The following is a 20331-nucleotide window of genomic DNA, read 5'->3' as shown; positions in this document are numbered from 1 at the left end:
TCAGTCTTATCTATGGGCCGAAATATGTGCCAGCAGGAACCAAAGCCAATCATTTATGTTTGAAATTTAATTTCTACACTTGAATAATTGCATTAAAAACTGAATTTGAAAAAGATAATTTGAATGTTTTTTTTGTTTTTATTTGAAACATGGCATTTAAAAACTGAATCTGGATAGTATAATTTTAAATTGAATGTATCAGTTTGGAACTGAAGTCCTATAAACTTGAAAGTGAATGTAAGAATTTTTTATCCGCAATGAAAATTCAAATGATATATTTTCATATTCAGTTTGATCATTTCAGATTCAGTTTGACAAATTCAATTTCAAACTAGCGGTGACAGACACCCGGGACTCTAAGGAATAGCAATCGATCGGCGAAACACATATCTCCTCTTCAGCCAATCAGCGCCTGGGTTTTCGAGCATGTGAGATAGGGACTCTCTGGAAAGTCAAATCTTCTGACCAGCTACAGTATTTTAACCTTCATACCACCTTTCCTTAACCTTGTGGAATGCATAATATGATCAGAAATCGGTAAAAAGATGCTTCCTCTGGAACATAGTAACGGACATACCACACCGACGTGACTCTGTCGTCTTTCCATTTTATCCCCCCATCATAACGTCATCCAGGCATTGAACTCCTTGCCTTAGGCTTTGCTGCCACCTACGGGTACAAACGGCATACAACACATCTCGATACAGACAGGACTGTTTCAAATGAATTTAGGGGCTTTACATGAAGGAATTGGAGTCCAGGCCTTAGGCAGCTGTTGTGCACTTTATTTTTTGACATTATTTTTTTTTTTTAAAGGGTTAAGGTATTTAGTTTTTGAGCAAGGGTGATTCTTTTTTGGAAGTGCCCCATTCCAAAGGTTTCTCTGCCACCTCTGACAAAAGCAGTGTGATGTAGCCTCCTACACACACACACACACACACACACACTATAAATTAGATTAAAATTCATTCTCCAAAAAATGTGCAAACAGAATCATGTGATTAAAACTTGGTCAATGTGTAAGGCTCCTAAGAAAACAAGTTAAGGAAATTGACAAAAGCTGGAGCCAGATAGTTTTCTCTGATAAGGTCATGGTGATGACACAGTAATGACTCAAGAACACTGATCCAAGCTAAAGAACAGTATGGTTTTGGAATATTAATCTAGAAAACTATTAATATTGCAGAGCCAACACATTTTACTTACAGTATATTGGGCACCCACAATGTTCTGACCTGTGTCACAGATGTCTGTCTAATACGGCGTTTCCCAATTTTTATTGAGTCAAGGTCAGACACATATTTCACATTAGAAAATCACCAAACAAAAATGTGATAAAAAAATACTGTATATATATTGAAATAATGATGATCTCGGATCAAATTACTTACTCAATGGGAAATCTGGTCTTGTTTAGTTTAACACAAAGTTATTCAGTTGTATGAATGGCAACAAAGGTTAACTGGAGCTTCTGCCATCAAGTGAAAGAGCATTTAATTAGCTTCCTGTCATGATACATTGCTGGCACGAATACAATAGATGAACAAAGATACATTACTTACAATAGATAACTAATAATTTTCAGACCAAATTAGGAAAAAAAAAAGATACATTTCTACACCATAGTGGTTGTAAATCACTGGTCCAAGCCAAATCCGTACATAATTTCAAGTCTGATGTGGATCTATTGGTCTTTGAAGGACAGTCACCGTGTATATTAGCCCTTGTGTAGGCCTGCAAGCTCACAGCTCTTTCTCCACAACTCCGCTTGAAGTTCAGCGTCATAGGAATCTTTGGCTGATTGTCTCTTCTCGCCATTGTAGAGGTAGCAACCACCCACCCCTTCCATCTCAGAGGCAGCTGCCGCATACATGATTATGGAGGCACCCTCTGTCGGTGTCTGAAGGGGAAAACAAAAGAAAAGTTGTTGGTACAAACATTTAGTTCAAAGAATTATGTAAGTTTAGTATTGGTACTAGGACTACACACATTGTAGTCAACAGATATTTTTCCACTTTTTTATTTGACACCATGTCCTGAAATAAAGGTTTAACGTTGGTGGAGGTGGAACTGGCAGAAACAGAGACGCTAGCTTCGTGATTACAACCCATGGTACCACCAACACAACCAAAGCTAATTTTTAAGGAATACTGTAGTGTAAAGGCATATTGTTACGTAAAAACAGAGTTAATTTAAGACTGACACATGCATGTTTGATGTACCCTGAACAAAGTCTTGGCAAATGGCTTTTTGAGTGCCTGTGCAAGGCTCCACAGGTTGTCGTAGAGTGCTGTGTCCACCATCCCAGGATCCACAGCGTTGACGATCACTGAGAAACCTTTGGCTGTCATCTGCTCTTGTAGGTAGTAAGTGAAAAGCACTAAAGCTAGTTTGCTTTGGGCGTAGGCACCATGAGAACTGTAGCTTAACCTGGGTAAGGGAGAAAGGTTAGTATTAGTATAGTAGATCTCTTTAACTTAAAAGACACACTCGGATAATATTAGAAATGTATCTATCAATTATTTTCAAAAATAATGTTACAGTGAAGCCCATCTTATTTGCTATTCAGGAATTCACCTATTTGTGTTTTTATTTGTGGAACCTATCCTTAGCAATTTGCTGAAAACCTCACCTATTTGCGTTTTTGGGCTCTTTCCGAAATGACCTGAGATGCCACAAGATTTCACCAAAGTCTTGGTCAGTAGTAATGGTGTCAAGCTAGTATGTTGAAGCAATACATCTTGACTGTTCTAAGATCATGCATGTCAGTTTAGGCTGGGTTGTTAGCAGAAGAAGTCACACCGAGTCCTCCATCCATCCATCCATCCATCCATCCATTTTCTGAGCCGCTTCTCCTAACTAGGGTCGCGGGCGTGCTGGAGCCTATCCCAGCTGTCATTGGGCAGGGGTACATCCTGAACTGGTTGCCAGCCAATCGCAGGGCACATAGAAACAAACAACCATTCGCACTCACAGTCATGCCTACAGGCAATTTAGAGTCTCCAATTAATGCATGTTTTTGGGATGTGGGAGGAAACCGGAGTGCCCGGAGAAAACCCACGCAGGCACGGGGAGAACATGCAAACTCCACAGAGGCGGGGCCGGGGATTGAACCCGGGTCCTCAGAACTGTGAGGCTGACGCTCTAACCAGTCGGCCACCGTGCCGCCTCACACCGAGTCCTATATAACTATTAAAAAGCTATTAAAAGCTATTTAATATAACTATTAAAAAGCTCAACTCTGCTCAGCTGAAGGAGGTTCCTTTATTGCTTGAGAATTGGTATTTTTACAGGTTACAAAGCTAACATATATGCGCACTTCCGGGGTCTTTTTTTTTTCTCAAAATAATTGTTATTTAATGTTGTTGGATGAGTTTGAATGTGTTGGTGGTATATTTACAATTTAAATTATTTATATAGGTAATTCATAACGGGGGAGCGTCAATTACAGTTTTTACTATTCAAGAGCAGGGCTAGGTCCTTGTCTGCCACAAACAGCGGGTTTACTATATCAGTACAATTAGGAGAAAATGTACAATTGTTAATCCTAAAACTTTGTGCAGTATCCACTTTAGGTGTTCTTTAAAAAGAGTTCCAATGAACTTCAAGTTTGAAATAAATAGGAAAGATAAACTAAGGAAGAAAATAGTGATAATCTTAGTCCTTTTACCTCCTGTTGAGGTCATCCATGTGTATAACCCCCGCATAGTGTGTTGCAGAGGACATGTTGACGATACGTGAACAGCAGCCTGGTCTGCCTGATCTCTTCAGCAAGTCAAGCAGCAGGTTGGTCAGTAGGAAGTGGCCGAGGTAGTTGAGAGAAAAGTGTAACTCAAAGCCATCTTCTGTCTGACTCTCAGAAACCAGCATGGTGCCAGCTACACAAAGTGACATGAACAACATTGTTGCACTGTCAGAAAGTCTTGACAAATTCAACACAGTGTCAAAACTGACTTTGTGTTTAACATATAGGTAAAACAAGAAATTAACCATTATGTTAAAAACAATAAAACACTTCAAACACACACTTAACTTTAATAATACGGTGCCTTGAGATACGAGTTCAAATTGTTCCATGATCTTGCTAATAACTTAAAACATTCATATGTCAAATCATCTTTCCCCATTTAAATGCCATAACCCCCCCACCCCCCAACACACACACACACATTTTTTTAAAATAGGCAAAATAGCACTCTATAATACCGGTCGTTACAAAAACATATTGTAGTAAAATAATTAAATACAATGTAAAGAATGGAACAGTTTGTGCATCGTAATACATTGTGATTGTGCGAGCCCTCCAGTAATATTTTGCACAGAGAATATATGCCTCCGAGTGTTGTTATATTGTCTGTCTGCATGTTTTGCTCCACCATTTGTGTTCATATATCTGGGCTTTAAAGGGCTACAACACTGCAAAAGCAATACTATTGAAGGCCAAGTCAATTTGATCTCCTGATCCTGCCTGAGACCTGATCATAACACATTACAGCCTGCTTTTCAGGTACTGAAGACAAAAATGAAAGCCTGGCAAAACATTTCCAGAAGGAATATGGTGATGTCCATGGACTCCAGACTTCAAGCAGCAGCAAAAAATTATGTCAACTGGGGCAGCAGTAGCTCATCTGTAAGGACAGTTCTCCTATCTGTTTGCACTTATGCCAAGCATGTCCAAACTGTAACATATCAGCTTTACTGGCACTTGAGGTAGTTTTCCTGTGTAGTGCAATGTCTGAACATTCCAGAATACAATCTTGGTTTTTGCGTTCAGAAATTCTGTCTGGCTTCCTTGTAGCTTTAACCACTGCCACTCAATCGAGTATCTTGTGATTAATCCAGAAGCCTATCAGACCCAGTTATAGCAGCATCTATTTTTGTTTTTTGGTGAGGCGCAGATAACCACATGCCCAACTCTCCTCAGTTGCCTTTTACACTTTGCTTGGTAGGGAAACAGCAGTCCTATTCTGCGCTTGCTTCGCAAGTGCCCCGAGTAGCGCAAGCGTAGCTTTTTGATGCTGTCACGTGTCAATTTCTACCCTGAGGGAGGAATAAAAATCTTCTTTGATCTTACTCAATGGCACCGCTGTACAGTACTTACATATGTTGTATGCTCCACTATTTTACAGTAAACACTTAAAATAGTGTCACTTAAGAACAGACAATTAAAAACGGTACCTTGGAAGAATCGGATGACGTGTATACATATTGAAAAGTGACAGATACAAAAAAAGCTTACCATTGTTAACCAGAACATGGAGCGGAAGCCCTCTGCCTTTGAATGTTTCGACAAATTCTCGCACTGAATTCAGGGAAGTCAGGTCCAGAAACAGAAACTCCACTAGGAATTGAGTACAAGAAAATGATTAACAATAGTAGTATGCACACAAACATATTGATAATCACGGACGAGCACAGATAGACCATTTGTGGTGCTCCGGCATTAGCCCTTTAGCCTATGTGAGGTTTTGTACTAATGAAATCTGTGATTTCAAAGCTTTGTCTTGCTGTTTATTGACGTTAAATTGTCATGTTAAGTAAGTGTCACAGATGAAAAATGCCCAGTATGCTCCCTCAGCTCTTCAAAAGCTAATTTACCCAATGCCTGCCATGGAATAAGCAAGTTAAGTAAGTTTTATAATGCTTAATGTTGAACGTATGCATGCATGTATGCGAGAGTGTGTGTGGCCGTCGTGGCATATACGTATATGTAGTGAGGAAAATGGTGATGTGTTAAATACGTATTTCAGTCGCTATATATACTGTAACTAGCTAGACAGCTGTTTTCTTTTTGATGATGAAGAAAAATAGTTACCTTTCCCCTCTCTGCATTCTCCCTGAATTGTCCTTGCAGCAGCTAAGCCCTCCTCTCTCTCATTCCCAGCTGGAGATGATGATGAATGAGAGATGGGTCATTAGAAACGTAGTAGTTCTCAACTAAATATTTAAAACTTTGAAAATATATAGAACATTTAATTCAAATATTTTAATTCCTTTCAGATATGGTTTGAAATTTAAAATATGTAATTTGCAATGTGAATTATGGAAATGTAAGCCTCAAGCACCTGATAAAAATCACTTACCTGACCTTTTTTTTTTTTTTTTTTTTTTAAATGGTAATTTGATTCTTTTTTTTTTTTTTCTTCTAAAATTGCTAACACTTAAAATGCGGGAGCAAGGCCCTAGTCCAATGTGAAAACTTATGTTTTAAATGTCACACAATTCATGACATTTTGAAATTAAGGATGGAAATCAAAACTTGAAAAGTCTAATGGGAGAGTTCAAGTTTAATGGAGAGGGATAAAGAATACGTGTTACGGTATTATGGTGAAGTGTACAAGTTCAGATGGGTTATAAGGGATATAGTGTCAGGATTAGTGCATACAGGTCCTTGCGCTTGTATATGACTGTTGAGACAAACTGTAAAGATTAGGATGCTGAGTGCAAACTGACTTGACAGTAGCCTACCTATTATAACATGCATGCCAAGTCTTGCCAGATGTCTTGCAGTCACAAAACCCATTCCTCTTGTACCACCAGTAACAATGCCAACCCTTCCATTCTGCTTCTGTAAGACTGTAATGAGACCAGATGAGAACACAATGCAAAACAATTATTTTCTTTTTATAAAATGTTTGAGGTATTTGTGAACACTGACTTAAAATATAACTGTAGCAGTAGTAGTATTAATAATAATAATATGACTTCGATTTTATGTACCACCTTTCAAAGGACCCAAGGCTGCTTTACGCCCAGCGCACATCGAACGATGCCGCTGAACGTGATAGAACTAGACAATCGCAAACAAATTACAGTCGCCAAATCACACCCACACATGTGGCAATTGACCCTCATACACATACCAACTCGCTGCAACGGAAAAACTGCGACCCTTGTTGTTTTTATTAGGAAACAACATTTTGAGGCGCCACAAATACTGTCCTGTATACACAAACAACATGGCACAATTGTCAAGGAAGAAGCAGATTGCCCTGGCCGCTGTACTTGTATTATAATAATACAAAGAGACGAAATGGGCGAAAAATGAAGGAGTGTGAATATTTGAGAGCCTATTGGCAATGATCACCTCATTCACTGACTGCACTCGTATAGTTCGGTGACATAAACTCTCCCCGCGTTACTACTTTGGGACCACCTGCACAATCTAATGATATGTAACAAAAAGCTGTATGAAAAGTATGCCTTCACAAAGTCAGGTTTTAATTGAGAGATATTAATCATCCACTAACTGTGAGGACTGGCAGTGAATGAGTTAACAAAATGTTTATTATTGTGGTTGACTCTTAACTGTCACTATTGTCTCAATTATTTGTGTATATGGCCCTGCGACTGGCTGACGTTTTTTTCCAAGGTCTTCCTCGCCTCTTGCCTCAGGTCAGCTGGTATAGGCTCCAGCATACCCATGACCCTAGTGAGGAAAAGCGGTGTAGAATATGAATGGGTGGATTTTTTGCAGTGGTGTACAACTGCACTGTATCTTACTGAGAGCTGTTCAGTAGCTAGTGAGTCTTAATTGATCCATATTTCACTAACAAGGTGATTTAATTAATTTGTTGCTCAAAAAAATTAAACGGGCATTAATTTCCAATATCGATACATTTTGGCGCAGTTGGTAAATAACTATTTCTAACTGTTATATATATAATATATATATATATATATATATATATATAGATATAAAATAATAATTGCTGGCGGCACGTTGGTCGACTGGTTAGCACATCTGCCTCACCATTCTGAGGACCGGGGTTCAAATCCAGGCCACGCCTGTGTGGAGTTTGGAGTATGCATGTTCTCCCCGTGCCTGCGTGGGTTTTCTCTGAGCACTCCGGCAGCCCCCATACCTGCTAAGGCAAGTAACCTTTGCCAACATCCTCGTGACATTTAATACAACATTAGCTTGTCTCATGTCATGTCTCCAGCACGCCCGCGACCCTAATGAGGATGAGCGGTTAAGAAAATGGATGAATGGATAATAATTCCACTGCGATTGGGTGGCGACCGGTTCAGGGTGTACCCCGCCTCCTGCCAGAAGATAGTTGGGATAGGCTCCAGCACCCCGCAACCATAGTGAGGATAAGCGGTAAAGAAGACAGATGGATGGATAATAATGACCTTTGGAAATAGGGGCGTCCCGATCCGATCTTTGAGATCTGAAATTGGTCCGATGTCAGCAAAAAAAAACAAGTATCGGACTAGATCTAAAATGTCCAATTTTACCACTCTTATGCAAGCAGTCCATTCCTTGCTCTTCTCTAGCACGTCTATCCAGCAGCGCCCAGACGACATGCAGATCCCACTTGAATGTTCAAACACATCACAGGCTTTGTTTCTTTCTTCGTTTTTGTTCACAAAAACAGGGAGCTCAAAGCGAACACACAAATGGAAAAAAAAAACAGACGAGCTAACGAAAATTAACATCAAACCCGCGGCACTTACAGTGGGTACGGAAAGTATTCAGACCCCCTTAAATCTTTTACTCTTTTTTATACTGCAGCCAATTGCTAAAATAATTTAAGTTCTTTTTTTCCACATTAATGTATACACAGCACCCCATATTGACAGATAAAAAAACGTAATTGTTGAAATTTTTGCAGATTTATGAAAAAAGAAAAACTGAAATATGATACAGCCATAAGTATCCAGATCCTTTGCTCAGTATTTAGTAGAAGCACCCTTTTGAGCTAATACAGCCATGAGTCTTTTTGGGAATGATGCAACAAGTTTTTCCCACCTGGATTTGGGGATCATCTGTCATTCCTCCTTGCAGATCCTCTCCAGTTCTGTCAGGTTGGATGGTGAACGTTGGTGGGTAGCCATTTTCAGGTCTTTCCAGAGATGCTCAATTGGGTTTAAGTCAGGACTCTAAAACTCACGGAGTTGTTCTGAAGCCAGTCCTTCGGTATTTTACCTGTGCGCTTATGGTCATTGTCTTTTTTGAAGGTGAACCTTCGGCCCAGTCTGAGGTTCTAAGCACTCTGGAGAAGGTTTTCGTCCAGGATATCCATGTACTTGGCCGCATTCATCTTTTCTTTGATTGCAACCAGTCTCCCTGTCCCTACAGCTGAAAAACACCCACACAGCATGATGCTGCCACCACCATGTTGGGACTGTATTGGACAGGTGATGAGCAGTGCCTGGTTTTCTCCACATATGCCACTTAAAATTAAGGCCAACAATTTCTATCTTGGGCGGCACGGTGGGCGACTGGTTAGAGCGTCTGCCTCAAAGTTCTGAGGACTGGGGTTCAATCCCCGGCCCCGCCTGTGTGGAGTTTGCATGTTCTCCCCGTGCCTGCGTGTGTTTTCTCCGGGCACTCCGGTTTCCTCCCACATCCCAAAAACATTCATGGTAGGTTAATTGACAACTCTAAATTGCCCGTAGGTGTGAATGTGAGTGCGAATGGTTGTTTGTTTGTATGTGCCCTGCGATTGGCTGGCAATCAGTTCAGGGTGTACCCCGCCTCCTGCCCGATGATAGCTGTGATAGGCTCCAGCATGCCCACGAACCTAGTGAGGAGAAGCGGCTCAGAAAATGGATGGATGGATGGATGGATGGAATTTCTATCTTGGTCTCATCAGACCAGAGAATCTTATTCCTCACCATCTAGCAAACTCCATGCGGGCTTTCATGTGTCTTGCACTGAGGAGAGGCTTCCGTCAGGCCACTCTGCCATAAAGGCCCCGACTGGTGGAGGGCTGCAGTGATGGTTGACTTTCACCTATCTCCCGACTGCATCTCTGGGGCTCAGCCACAGTGATCTTTGGGTTGTTTCTTTACCTCTCTCACCAAGGCTCTTCTCCCCCAATTGCTCAGTTTGGCCAGACGGCCAACTCTAGGAAGGGTTCTGATCGTCCCAAACGTCTTCCATTTCAGGATTATGGAGGCCACTGTGCTCTAGGAACCTTATGTGCAGCAGAATTTTTTTTGTAACCCTGGGTAGATCTGTGCCTTGCCCCAATTCTGTCTCTGAGCTCTTCAGGCAGCGTCGGCCTCACAGTTCTGAGGACCGGGGTTCAATCCCCGGCCCCGCCTGTGTGGAGTTTGCATGTTCTCCCCGTGCCTGCGTGGGTTTTCTCCGGGCACTCCGGTTTCCTCCCACATCCCAAAAACATGCATGGTAGGTCAATTGAAGACTCTAAATTGCCCGTAGGTGTGAATGTGAGTGCGAATGGTTGTTTGTTTATATGTACCCTGCGATTGGCTGGCAACCAGTTCAGGGTGTACTACCCGATGATAGCTGGGATAGGCTCCAGTGCTCCCGCGACCCTTGTGAGAATAAGCAGCTCAAATAATGGATGGATGGATGCATGGGTACAGAAACGCTTTTTAAACACGTACAAACAACAATACAACAATACAATGTCCCATAACTGTCACCAATCAACACCAACATTTATGTGGACGTCTCTACTCATAACTTTTTCACACAGACTTGAATAGTTTTTCTCCTTAACTGAAATCATTTAAAAACTGCATTTTAAGTTCACTTGGGTTATATTTGTCTGATACTCACATTTTTTTTATGATCTTAAACATTAAAGTGGGGAAACTATGCAAAAATATAAGAATTTGAGAAGTGGGCCAATACTTTTTCACGGCATTGAATATGCAGAAATTAATCTGCAAGAATTACCTCACGTGATGACGTGGCTGTCTTCTTTCCTCAAAGAAGCATTTCAACTGTTTTAAACAACAAGCCTTCCAATGTTTCACTATCACAATTTTCGCTTGTTATTGTCTAAAAAAAGAAAAAAAAAAAAAAAAAACATCCAGACTTTTAATATAGGCAAAAATTACACCACAGAATAAATGGAAGTTAAATGAGGAAATGTAATCCGCTTCTGATCGTTATGTGTCAGGCTGATGTGTCCAAAATGTGGGCAGGGCCAAAATCTGGTTAAAAATCTAATATTTCATTACAAAACAAGCCTAAAATTTCGACTGAGTCTATTGTGTTTTTTTTTTTCTAAGTGCAGAACTATGGAATAAGTACCAATATTCACAAGATTGGATAGGCCCTTTAATCCATTATTCATGCTTTTCAATAAACCCCATGCAACTCGTTAAATAAATAACATTTTTGTGCAGATTATGAGTAACAAGGCAGCAAAGCATAATGCCCTCCTTGTGACTCTCACATGCTTTACCACACATTTTTTGTTTTTTTATGGCCAGTTTATGGCCTTGTTTTGTATTTTCCTCAGCGGCTTTGCCAGTCGGACCTTTACCAATAAAGCAGATGGTGTTAAGTACAAACTAATTTGGATTGATTATGTTATTTAAAAAAATATATATTTCTGGTATCTACGATACCTCTTTTTAGGTACATTTCTCATGTATAATGCAAATTTTCCCCCCGCCAAAATTGTCAAAAGTCAATGGTGCGTATTATACATAGGTATAGGGGCAAATGGAAAAACTTTCACATTTTATAAATGTATGCCGCCAACTAGTGGTTAGAAAAAAGCTGTACACTTTCATTCCAAAACGCCACCCCCCCCCTAGAGGTTATGAGAAAGCTGTACACTTTCATTCTAACATGCCACCGCCACCTAGTTGTTATAAAAAAGCTGTAGCCTACACTTTCATTCCAATATGACAGGGGTACGTATGAGTGCATACATGTACAGTTGTGCTCATAAGTTTAAATACCCTGGAAGAATTTGCAAAATATATATGTATATATTTTAAATATGACTGATGACTGAACAACAACCATCATTAATTTCTTTATGGTTATGTTTTGTTTAATGATAATGCTTTTGTGAAATGCTTGACCTTTTAATTTGATTCCCATTAAAATAAAATGTATTTCGCCTGGTCCTTCATCTTTTCTTTAAAGAATTGTACCCATCTTACAAATTCTGCCTGGGTAATCAAATATATGAGCACAACTGTGTGTTTTCTAATTTACTAAATAAAAGTAGGGCTTTCAAAATAAGAGCAAGTAAATTTAAAAAAGCATGTTCAAATAAAGTGCTTAACTTCAGAATAATTCTAATAATACAGATCATACTTGTTTTGATCATATGGTAAGAAGCAAAACCATGCATTGTAAAAATGCATTATAAATAGGTAGAAGGGTTTTCCAGAATTTTTAGGTCAACTTTGGGGGTGCGTATTATACATGGGTGCACATTATTCAAGAGAAATTACGGTATCTGTGGTGTGCGAATGAGAGTGTGGATGGATGTCTGTCTCTATGTGTCAGTCATGTGTTTGACAGGTGATCAGTCCAAGTTGATACTTGTCTCTCACCCTCAGGCTGGATTTACACGGCATGGTTCAAGTGACACAGTTCCAATTTTTTTTTCTCTCGTGGTACAGTTTGGATATATATCATGGCAGCGTAAAGAAAAAAATACATGTAATCAGATATCTGCATATCGGAATCAAGCCTCTTCCAAATGTACATACCAATCTGATCGGATGTCTGCCAATGAGATCAGCGTAAATGCACAGATCAGATATACAATATCATTGCGAGCTTGACGCTATCGAAAACACCAATTGTTAACATACACACACCCGCATCTGCTTCAACGACATAATCATATTAAAAAACATAAGCTGTGATTCTAAACTATGACAAATAGACAATGAAATACCGTATGGTTTAAATACGCTACTTTAAAGGTGTGTCGAACGGAAAATAATTGCAGACGGCGGCCAGTGGAGTAATGTCGAGGTTATTTAATTTATTATTAAATTATGATTATATCGGCGACCAGTTCAGGGTGTAGCCCCCCCTTGCCCAAAGATAGCTGGGATAGGCTCCAGCACGCCCGCGACCCTAGTGAGGATAAGTGTTACTTAAAATGGTTGGTTCAATGGTCATTCTTTTAAATGAGGAATTAATCTTACTTTGTCAAAATAGGCTACTTGCTCTTTTCAACCTCTGCAGATGACAACATGATGTAAAATAGACGTAAATAGAGAGAAGCAGTTGAGATCTTGATTTATTTAATGATTAATTTTAGAGGTGCAACAATTAATCAAATAAATGGCAACTAATTGATTATCAAATTAAGCAACAACTATTTTATAATCAAGGATTTTATAATCCTTTAGAGACATTGTTTTACTTACAATTGTCCAAATCCTCTGAATTTCAATTTCTTAACAGGAAATATTCTCAGAATCCTGTAGTCCTGCACGAAAGCAGACTGATTATATTTGTGTGTAATCAAAATAAGACCTTGGAAAACATTTTCTTTTATTTAGAAAAAAAATAAATAAATAAAAATCAACATTTTTGGCTATTTTCTGACATGTTACAGACCAAAACCTAATCATAATAATTTTATGTGCATTTTCTGCTCTGTTAATTTGATATAACGTCCTGTTTTGAATAAAGGGATCTTTCATCTGATTCATCAATAAGTTGAAAAAAGTAATAAATAGATTAATTGATTATTAAAATAATTATTAGTTGCAGCCCTAACTCATTTCTTGATTTATTGAATGGAGACTTATAAGGTAGGAAAAAAAACTGAGACAAGCAGGAACATGAACCAGGTAGCACTGAGGACAATGATGGCAAAAGACTCAGAGATGCAAGATATTGCCCATCTATGTCCTAAGATGCTAGAATTATTTGATGTTGTCGGCTGCAAGAAAGATTTGTGGCAAATACATTATCTCTTGTGCCAGCCTAAAAACCAAGGACTTCTGGGGTTAAAAAAGTGCAGGGATTCAGTACTGGTTTTGTGTTCCTTTCACTCTGACATCTCTTCTTGCATGCCTGCATGTGTGTGATTTGGTTCTGTGCGGGAGGTGTGCAACACAAAATATATACTGCTGAGTGTAAATGGAATTTCCCATTGAGCAATTAGAATATGTAAAAAAAAAAATATATATATATATATATATATATATATATATATATATATATATATATAAGTATTTTATATATACAATATATAAAAACAAAGTATTTTGTGTGCAGATGAATTTTTTCCTCGTAGTGACAAGTTATCTGAACAGGTATCGTATATTAAACAAATAATTTTTACTTTTGTACTTATGTAAAGTTCAGTCTGTACTTTTTTTTAAATCTAAGAGTGGAATAAGTACTTATACTTTAACCAGTCTTTTTCTTTTTTACACATCTGTAAGGACAGAGGGAGAGGGATTTTGCCACCTCTGCCTTATCATAATACATACGGCATCGAAAAAGATCACAGTAGTCGAGAATAAAAGAAAATATTTCTCATTTATTTTAAAGTTTAAACCTACAATCTACTATTATTGAATAAAGAAGCCAATGTAAACATGGGAAATGATAAAAGAGCCAACCTGGTAGAGTAAACGAGCTGTTGAACATCTGGTAGATGAGAACTCTGATTCCACAGTAGTAAAGTTTGAGAAGAGGCACCAAAATTGACAGAGGATTCATCATTCTTCTTCCTTCCTCTGCGGCGTCCGACTGCGCAATCCCGTCGGTCGGATGGGTGGAAACAAGAGACTCCCTTTTGTTCCGCCCCCGATGTTACGACCAACGCGCGTCAGAGACGTCAGAAAATTCGCCTTCCCATTTCGAGTTGAGGTCTGACAACTGTGAACGCTGTATTTTCATCGGGGGACACATCAGAGTTCTGCTTTCACTCGGAGGGCCAGTTACAAAAGTGAAACTGTACATGAATAAACTCTTCAATGAGTCCAATCCTTCATCTCAATGGGCCCTCTCTTTTTGCCAATAATAGCGATTATTGATCATTCATTGTTGAATATCCCCTTGTAGGATTATCATGAATATAGAATAATTAATTAAAAATAAATAAATAGAAGAGTGGACTGGGATTGATATACACATTTCAATGGATGAAGCAATAAGTGGGATACTGGATGACAAATAATAAATGTATTCTGAGCCCACTAAAAGTAACAAAATAAACCAGTATACAATGTATTTACTATAAATGAACAAATAAAATCCCTTAGAAAAAAAGAACATAAAATGTACAAAACCAGAGTATTCAATGAAATAATAACCAGAGTATTAAATCAAATAAACAACATGTCACAAAAAATATTTAAATAATGATGCAACTGAACAGAGGTAGCTGAAACAAGGTGACACAAATGGTTTAAAAACAAATACAAAGTTGAATAATAACAAATGTACAAAATCTTTAGTTAAAAAAACAATCCAATCCAAACATTTGACTTTTTAATGGTACTATGTTCTTCCTCAATACCACTCCAAAAATGAAAAAAAAAAAAAAAAAAAGAGTAAATAAAACTTCTACTCTGGGCTATGTTGACTTTCTATTGCTCTTGGGATCCCGGTAGCCCAAGGCAGGTGCTTGGTTGGCTTTTGCCTTGGACTGGCTCTGGCCCCTCCATTCGATTATTATCAATTTTGGAACAAATTGATTGATAATTTGAAATCAGAAGTCAATGCAAACCTTGGTGGAGGTCTGCTCTCACCTGTGGCCCTTTGACCTAATGTACATTTGTAAATGGCCGCTCATTGGTCTAGTAACATGTCTGCCTCACAGTTCTGAGGTTTGGTGTTCAAATCTCAGCTCAAGCCGTTCTTTGTGGAGTTTGCATGTCCTCCCACTGCGTGCATTGGCTTTTTCCTGGGATTTTGTCTAACTGTGCTCTGTGATTGACTGGCAACCAGTCCTGTGTGGACCCCACCTTTCGCCCAGCTGGAATAGGCTCCAGCTCACCTGCAACGCTAATGAGGACAAACAGTATAGTAGAATTAGTAGGAATTAGTAGAATTACTCCCCAAAAACAAAAAAAACTCCTTTCAAAAGTATACAAATTAATCTCAAGTACTAATTCACTACACTTACTAATTGCAAAATGGGTAAAATACCTCTCAGTGTCTACTGACATTGATTACTGGGCGCAAATCTGCAGAAACACATTCTCAATGATAAATAACAGTAATTTACAGCTAATCCAATTCAAAGTACTCCATAGATCACGTGTTATTCAATAAAGTATACCTAAAATGGGTTATTCAAAATCAAACATATGCACTCATTGTACTGAAAATGCTCCAGACTCTTATTTGCATGCTCTTTGGCATTGTTTTCTCCTAATCTTTGTCTGCAAGGTGATTTAAAAGCTATAGATCTTCCAAATAAACATGCTCAAGCAATATTTGTAATTCTAGTTATCGCGAAAAAAACAATACTGTTAAACTGGAAAAATAAACAAGCTATCAACATTAACCAACGGCAAAATCTTGTCATGGAGTACAGTATGTAACAAAAGAAAATATCTCTGCCAAACATAATAAGCAAATGGCTAACTTTAAGAAAAGTTGGTCACCTTTCATTAAATTGGTGAACCTTGAAGCCTGATTCTGTTTGCCTGGGAAAGCATGTCATACAGAAATGTAATGTAATGTGTAATGTAAATGCAATGTAATGTGACCATCTCATATCTTGTCATTTTAGACCCCTCTGCACGCCATAGGGTCACTTGTATGCACTTTAACCCTATCCTTCTGGATCTGTGGTCTGGGCCTCTGGGGATGGTGGGCCTGTTGCACCTTCCTCCTCTTGGGTCTGGTTGTGTCCGTGTCCTGGGGGGCTGCTCCGCATCCCTGGATGCCGGGGAGGTGCCCGCTGGCCCCACTCCAGGGGCCCGGCCGGACCCACAGTAGTCTAGCCTCTTACTTCACACACTCTGCACATTTTTAGTACTCACACTGTACATACTCCACACATTGGGCACACTCACATCTCATTCAGGGTCTCCTGGGGAACTGGCACCAGGTATGGAGGGGCGGGCGGTGGGCCGGGTGCTGGCACACCTGTGCTGGTTTCCAGTCTGGTCGCCCCCCTTCTCTGCTCTCCCGGTCCTCCAGTTTTAATGCATCATACACGCGTCTGTGGGGGGTGGGCAGGGTCGGCCTGGGGAGGACACTCGCCCAGGTGTCCCGCCACTCCGGCCTGCTCTCTGGCCCACCATGCTTTTCCCCCGCGGATTTTTAATGCACCACATACATTCGCACATCCTTTGGGGAGCTGGTTAGCCTGGGTGGGGGTGACGGTTACGGGTCATTATTGCCCTGTGATCGTCTCTAAACCTAACCCACCAGTTTCTCCAATTTTAATGCACTACGCCCCACCACACACAATCACGGTACAGGGATAATGGTTGCCAGTTGGGGACCTGGTATCCATAGTAATAGGGTGGGTGGTGGGTTTTCACATTTGGCTTGAGTCCTGGAGAGGCTCTGCACCTCCCTCCTGGGGGGTCGTGGCGTCCCCCAGTTGGATCCCCTGCTGGACGGGCTTGCTGGCATGGCCCCGCCTTGTGGGTGGAGGGGGCAAGGCCCAACCTTCCTCAATGTGCCTGCTCAGCAGCTCCGTACACCAGTTGACCAACATGCATGTGATATAGTGTTAATTCACTAATAGGTTCGATAGACACATTACAGGCTTTAATTCCTTGTGCTGGGACCACTAATAACAACACAGGTTATACTAACACATCAACTCACAGGTTGTTACAGGTGTTCGGACACTAAAAAAGAATCACACCCCACCACTCGTCAGTAGCACTGCCTTGCTCATTTTCCCACATCCTGTCCTGCCCTTTTCTGTCCTCTCTCATCTTGTTCTCTTGGGTAGTTATTGCATGTCCTCACCAGGTATCCCCCCCATCCACAAATAATAACACAATTTGACTGTTATAATGTTGTGTTCAAATATCTAGACTGTCTCACTATTGTTCTGCTGTGGTTCTTTCCCCTAGTCCCCTTGTCCACTCTGTCTGTCCCCTAAAACCCTTTTCTGTCTGGCTGCATTTTCAATAAACATCAGAATAATTAAAAAATTCAAAAATAAGCCAGAGGGAGTATTTCAAACTCCCCCGTTGCACAGCAAAACTGCTCCAGCACAACGGCATACCGATCCAACATTTTGCAAGGCCATGCAGCTGAACAGGACAGGTTTTAAAAATAATAATAAAAAAAGAACAGCCATTCACCAAAACTCGGGGAAAGTTCATCCGAAGGGTTGGAATGGAACTCAGCATTCACAAAAGCTCGATTCAGCGGCTACTTCCAACCCATACAAATATCAAGTTGTTCAAAGAGAGCAGACGATTATGACACTGCAAAAACCTTTATTGATTAATCACAAAGAATTCTTTCATGACAAACCACTTGGGAATTTCTGTGGGTGATCACTCACATTCCACTAATAAAGTTGCGAATGGTACTGGTACCAACGTGGTGCCCGTGGAGAACAGGTAGCCCCCAACAACCACACGAGTTGCTCACGGGCCTGTTTGAAAATTAGCTCACCAGTGTGATGGGTCTATTGCTATTCAAAAAATAAAAAATTAAAAATTAAAAACCTTTCAAAGTTCACAGGTCAGTATGGCAGAAAATGAACAAAACATAGCATTCACGGAGACAGATTAGCGGGCACAGCAATGATGAGAAGATGATTTACTCCCAAATAATTTCATTTGTTCTGATCAAACTCAAGGAGTAGTTCTTGGTTTCAAAAACGTTGGTGACCCCACACAAGCTTGTTTTGGCGTTAAAAAAATTCACTTGTATCTGAAACCACACATATAAGGTGTATGTTTTTCAGTTGTTATCTTTAGCTTATTAGGCATAATTTATTTAGAAAAACTATAAGAACACATTGTATTGCTTGGTTGTAAGGTATTGTACATAATTAACAGTAATTGTTAATTTAACTTTTATTTTCATTTTATTTTACTTTTAAATTCATTTTACCTCATATAACTATAATTTGATTGGCTGGCAGCCAGTTCAGGGTGTACCCCGCCTCCTGCCCGATGATAGCTGGGATAGGCTCCAGCACGCCCGCGACCCTAGTGAGGAGAAGCGGCTCAGAAAATGGATGGATGGATAACTATAATTTTGTGATTAACTACATTACAGAGTTTGTACTTAAAGGATGGTTTTGCCGTTTATTAATTTATATTTAAGAAACCACTGCGCCCAAGGAAGAACAACCTATCAGAGACAGAAGGCGTTACTGACTAGGTGTCAATCGTTTGCTATGCACTCAGGGGCACACTCATGGCCGGTCACTGGCACACCTCCACAGTCTTGCGCTGACATGTTTGCTTGGGCTTCAGGAACTTAGGTGAAACTATTTCGGAATCCGTACCACTGGGGGTAAAGCCCATCCTTTCTTGTCTAACAACTGGGCATAAAACTAGAAAACAGAAGCAGAGCGAATGGACCTCAGGTAGCTGAAAGAATTCCAAAGCGACAAAAAATTAGCAACAGTTGTGCTCGACAGGTACGTTTATCACCTCTTTATGATTTGTAATTTATTGTACATTCCAAAAAGTAAAACGTCAAACCGATGACATTTAGGGTACCTTCGTAAATTCATTGTGCAAATTTAGTGTGCTCTCTACACTCCGGAACAGTGGGAAACTCAGAACGTTGTTGGAGTATGCCGTTCGGTTATTCAGAGTGCCACACACTGGGCGTGCCGGAGCGCACTCCCGCCAGTCTGACTGTTGAGGAGGCGGAGCAGCCGGAGCGGCACGCAGGACGAGATGTTCGCACGCCGAACCAACACATTCAATATGGCGGACGTACCAATGTATCCATGCCAATGGCCAACACGCTCGTTCGTAAATTTATAGAAAATGGAGCGCGTCCTGCCTCTCTGAACACTGCACTCTCAGAGCGCAGTGACAGCGTCAGATTGAATTTCTGAACTTACCCGTAGTTACTGTGTAGTAGGGCTCTACTACGAATACGCCATGCTACCAACGTAGTAGCCGTGGCCAACGTCAGCTTGTTTATCACACTAATGTTAGCTTAGTATTGCTAGCGCTGGTATTTTGTTGAAGCTGGACAGCATTCTCTGTGACTATTCATCACAACTACGCACGTTCATAATCATGCCATTATGAATGGCCATGTTTGTCAGTTAGGGGCGCGGCTTTGGTTGGATAGCGATGTGAGGCTTCAATAAAAAAGCGAGTGTTTAATTTTGTAAACTCCCCTTTAAAGTAAATGTGTTGAATCAGTATTACTTCTACTTTTTTTACACAAGTAACTGTCCTTCTCCTTAAGTACAGAGTTCGAATACTTTTGCCACCTCTGCACATACGGTTCTGTGAAAAAAGCATTTGCCCCCTTCTCAAATTCGTTTTTTTTTTTGCATAGTTTCCTCACTTAAATGTTTAAGATGATCAAAAAAATATAAAGTACTGTAATGCGTTGGTTGGTTTGGTAACCAAACATAAAATGCAGTTTTGATTTTATTTAGGCGGCACGATGAACGACTGGTTAGCACATCTGCCTCAGTTCTGAGGACTGGGGTTCAAATC

The 20331-nt window shown here is 40.0% G+C and overlaps 1 protein-coding gene across 1 annotated transcript; it reads right to left on the bottom strand.

Moving 5' to 3' along the window:
* Positions 1-1262: 1262 nt before the first annotated feature.
* dhrsx (dehydrogenase/reductase (SDR family) X-linked) lies at positions 1263-15201 on the bottom strand. Its single transcript, XM_061784293.1, has 7 exons — positions 14323-15201; positions 6469-6576; positions 5816-5884; positions 5240-5341; positions 3671-3878; positions 2223-2430; positions 1263-1900 (listed from the first exon to the last, which is right to left on the bottom strand). Exons 1-7 carry the CDS (start codon positions 14423-14425, stop codon positions 1718-1720), a joined length of 981 nt encoding a protein of 326 aa, XP_061640277.1. The 5' UTR covers positions 14426-15201; the 3' UTR covers positions 1263-1717.
* Positions 15202-20331: the final 5130 nt, after the last annotated feature.

Source organism: Phyllopteryx taeniolatus, chromosome 1, assembly GCF_024500385.1.
Source record: "Phyllopteryx taeniolatus isolate TA_2022b chromosome 1, UOR_Ptae_1.2, whole genome shotgun sequence".
Taxonomy (NCBI): domain Eukaryota; kingdom Metazoa; phylum Chordata; class Actinopteri; order Syngnathiformes; family Syngnathidae; genus Phyllopteryx; species Phyllopteryx taeniolatus.
Note: the sequence above shows the minus strand (reverse complement) of the source record. Positions and strands in the feature narration are given on the sequence as shown.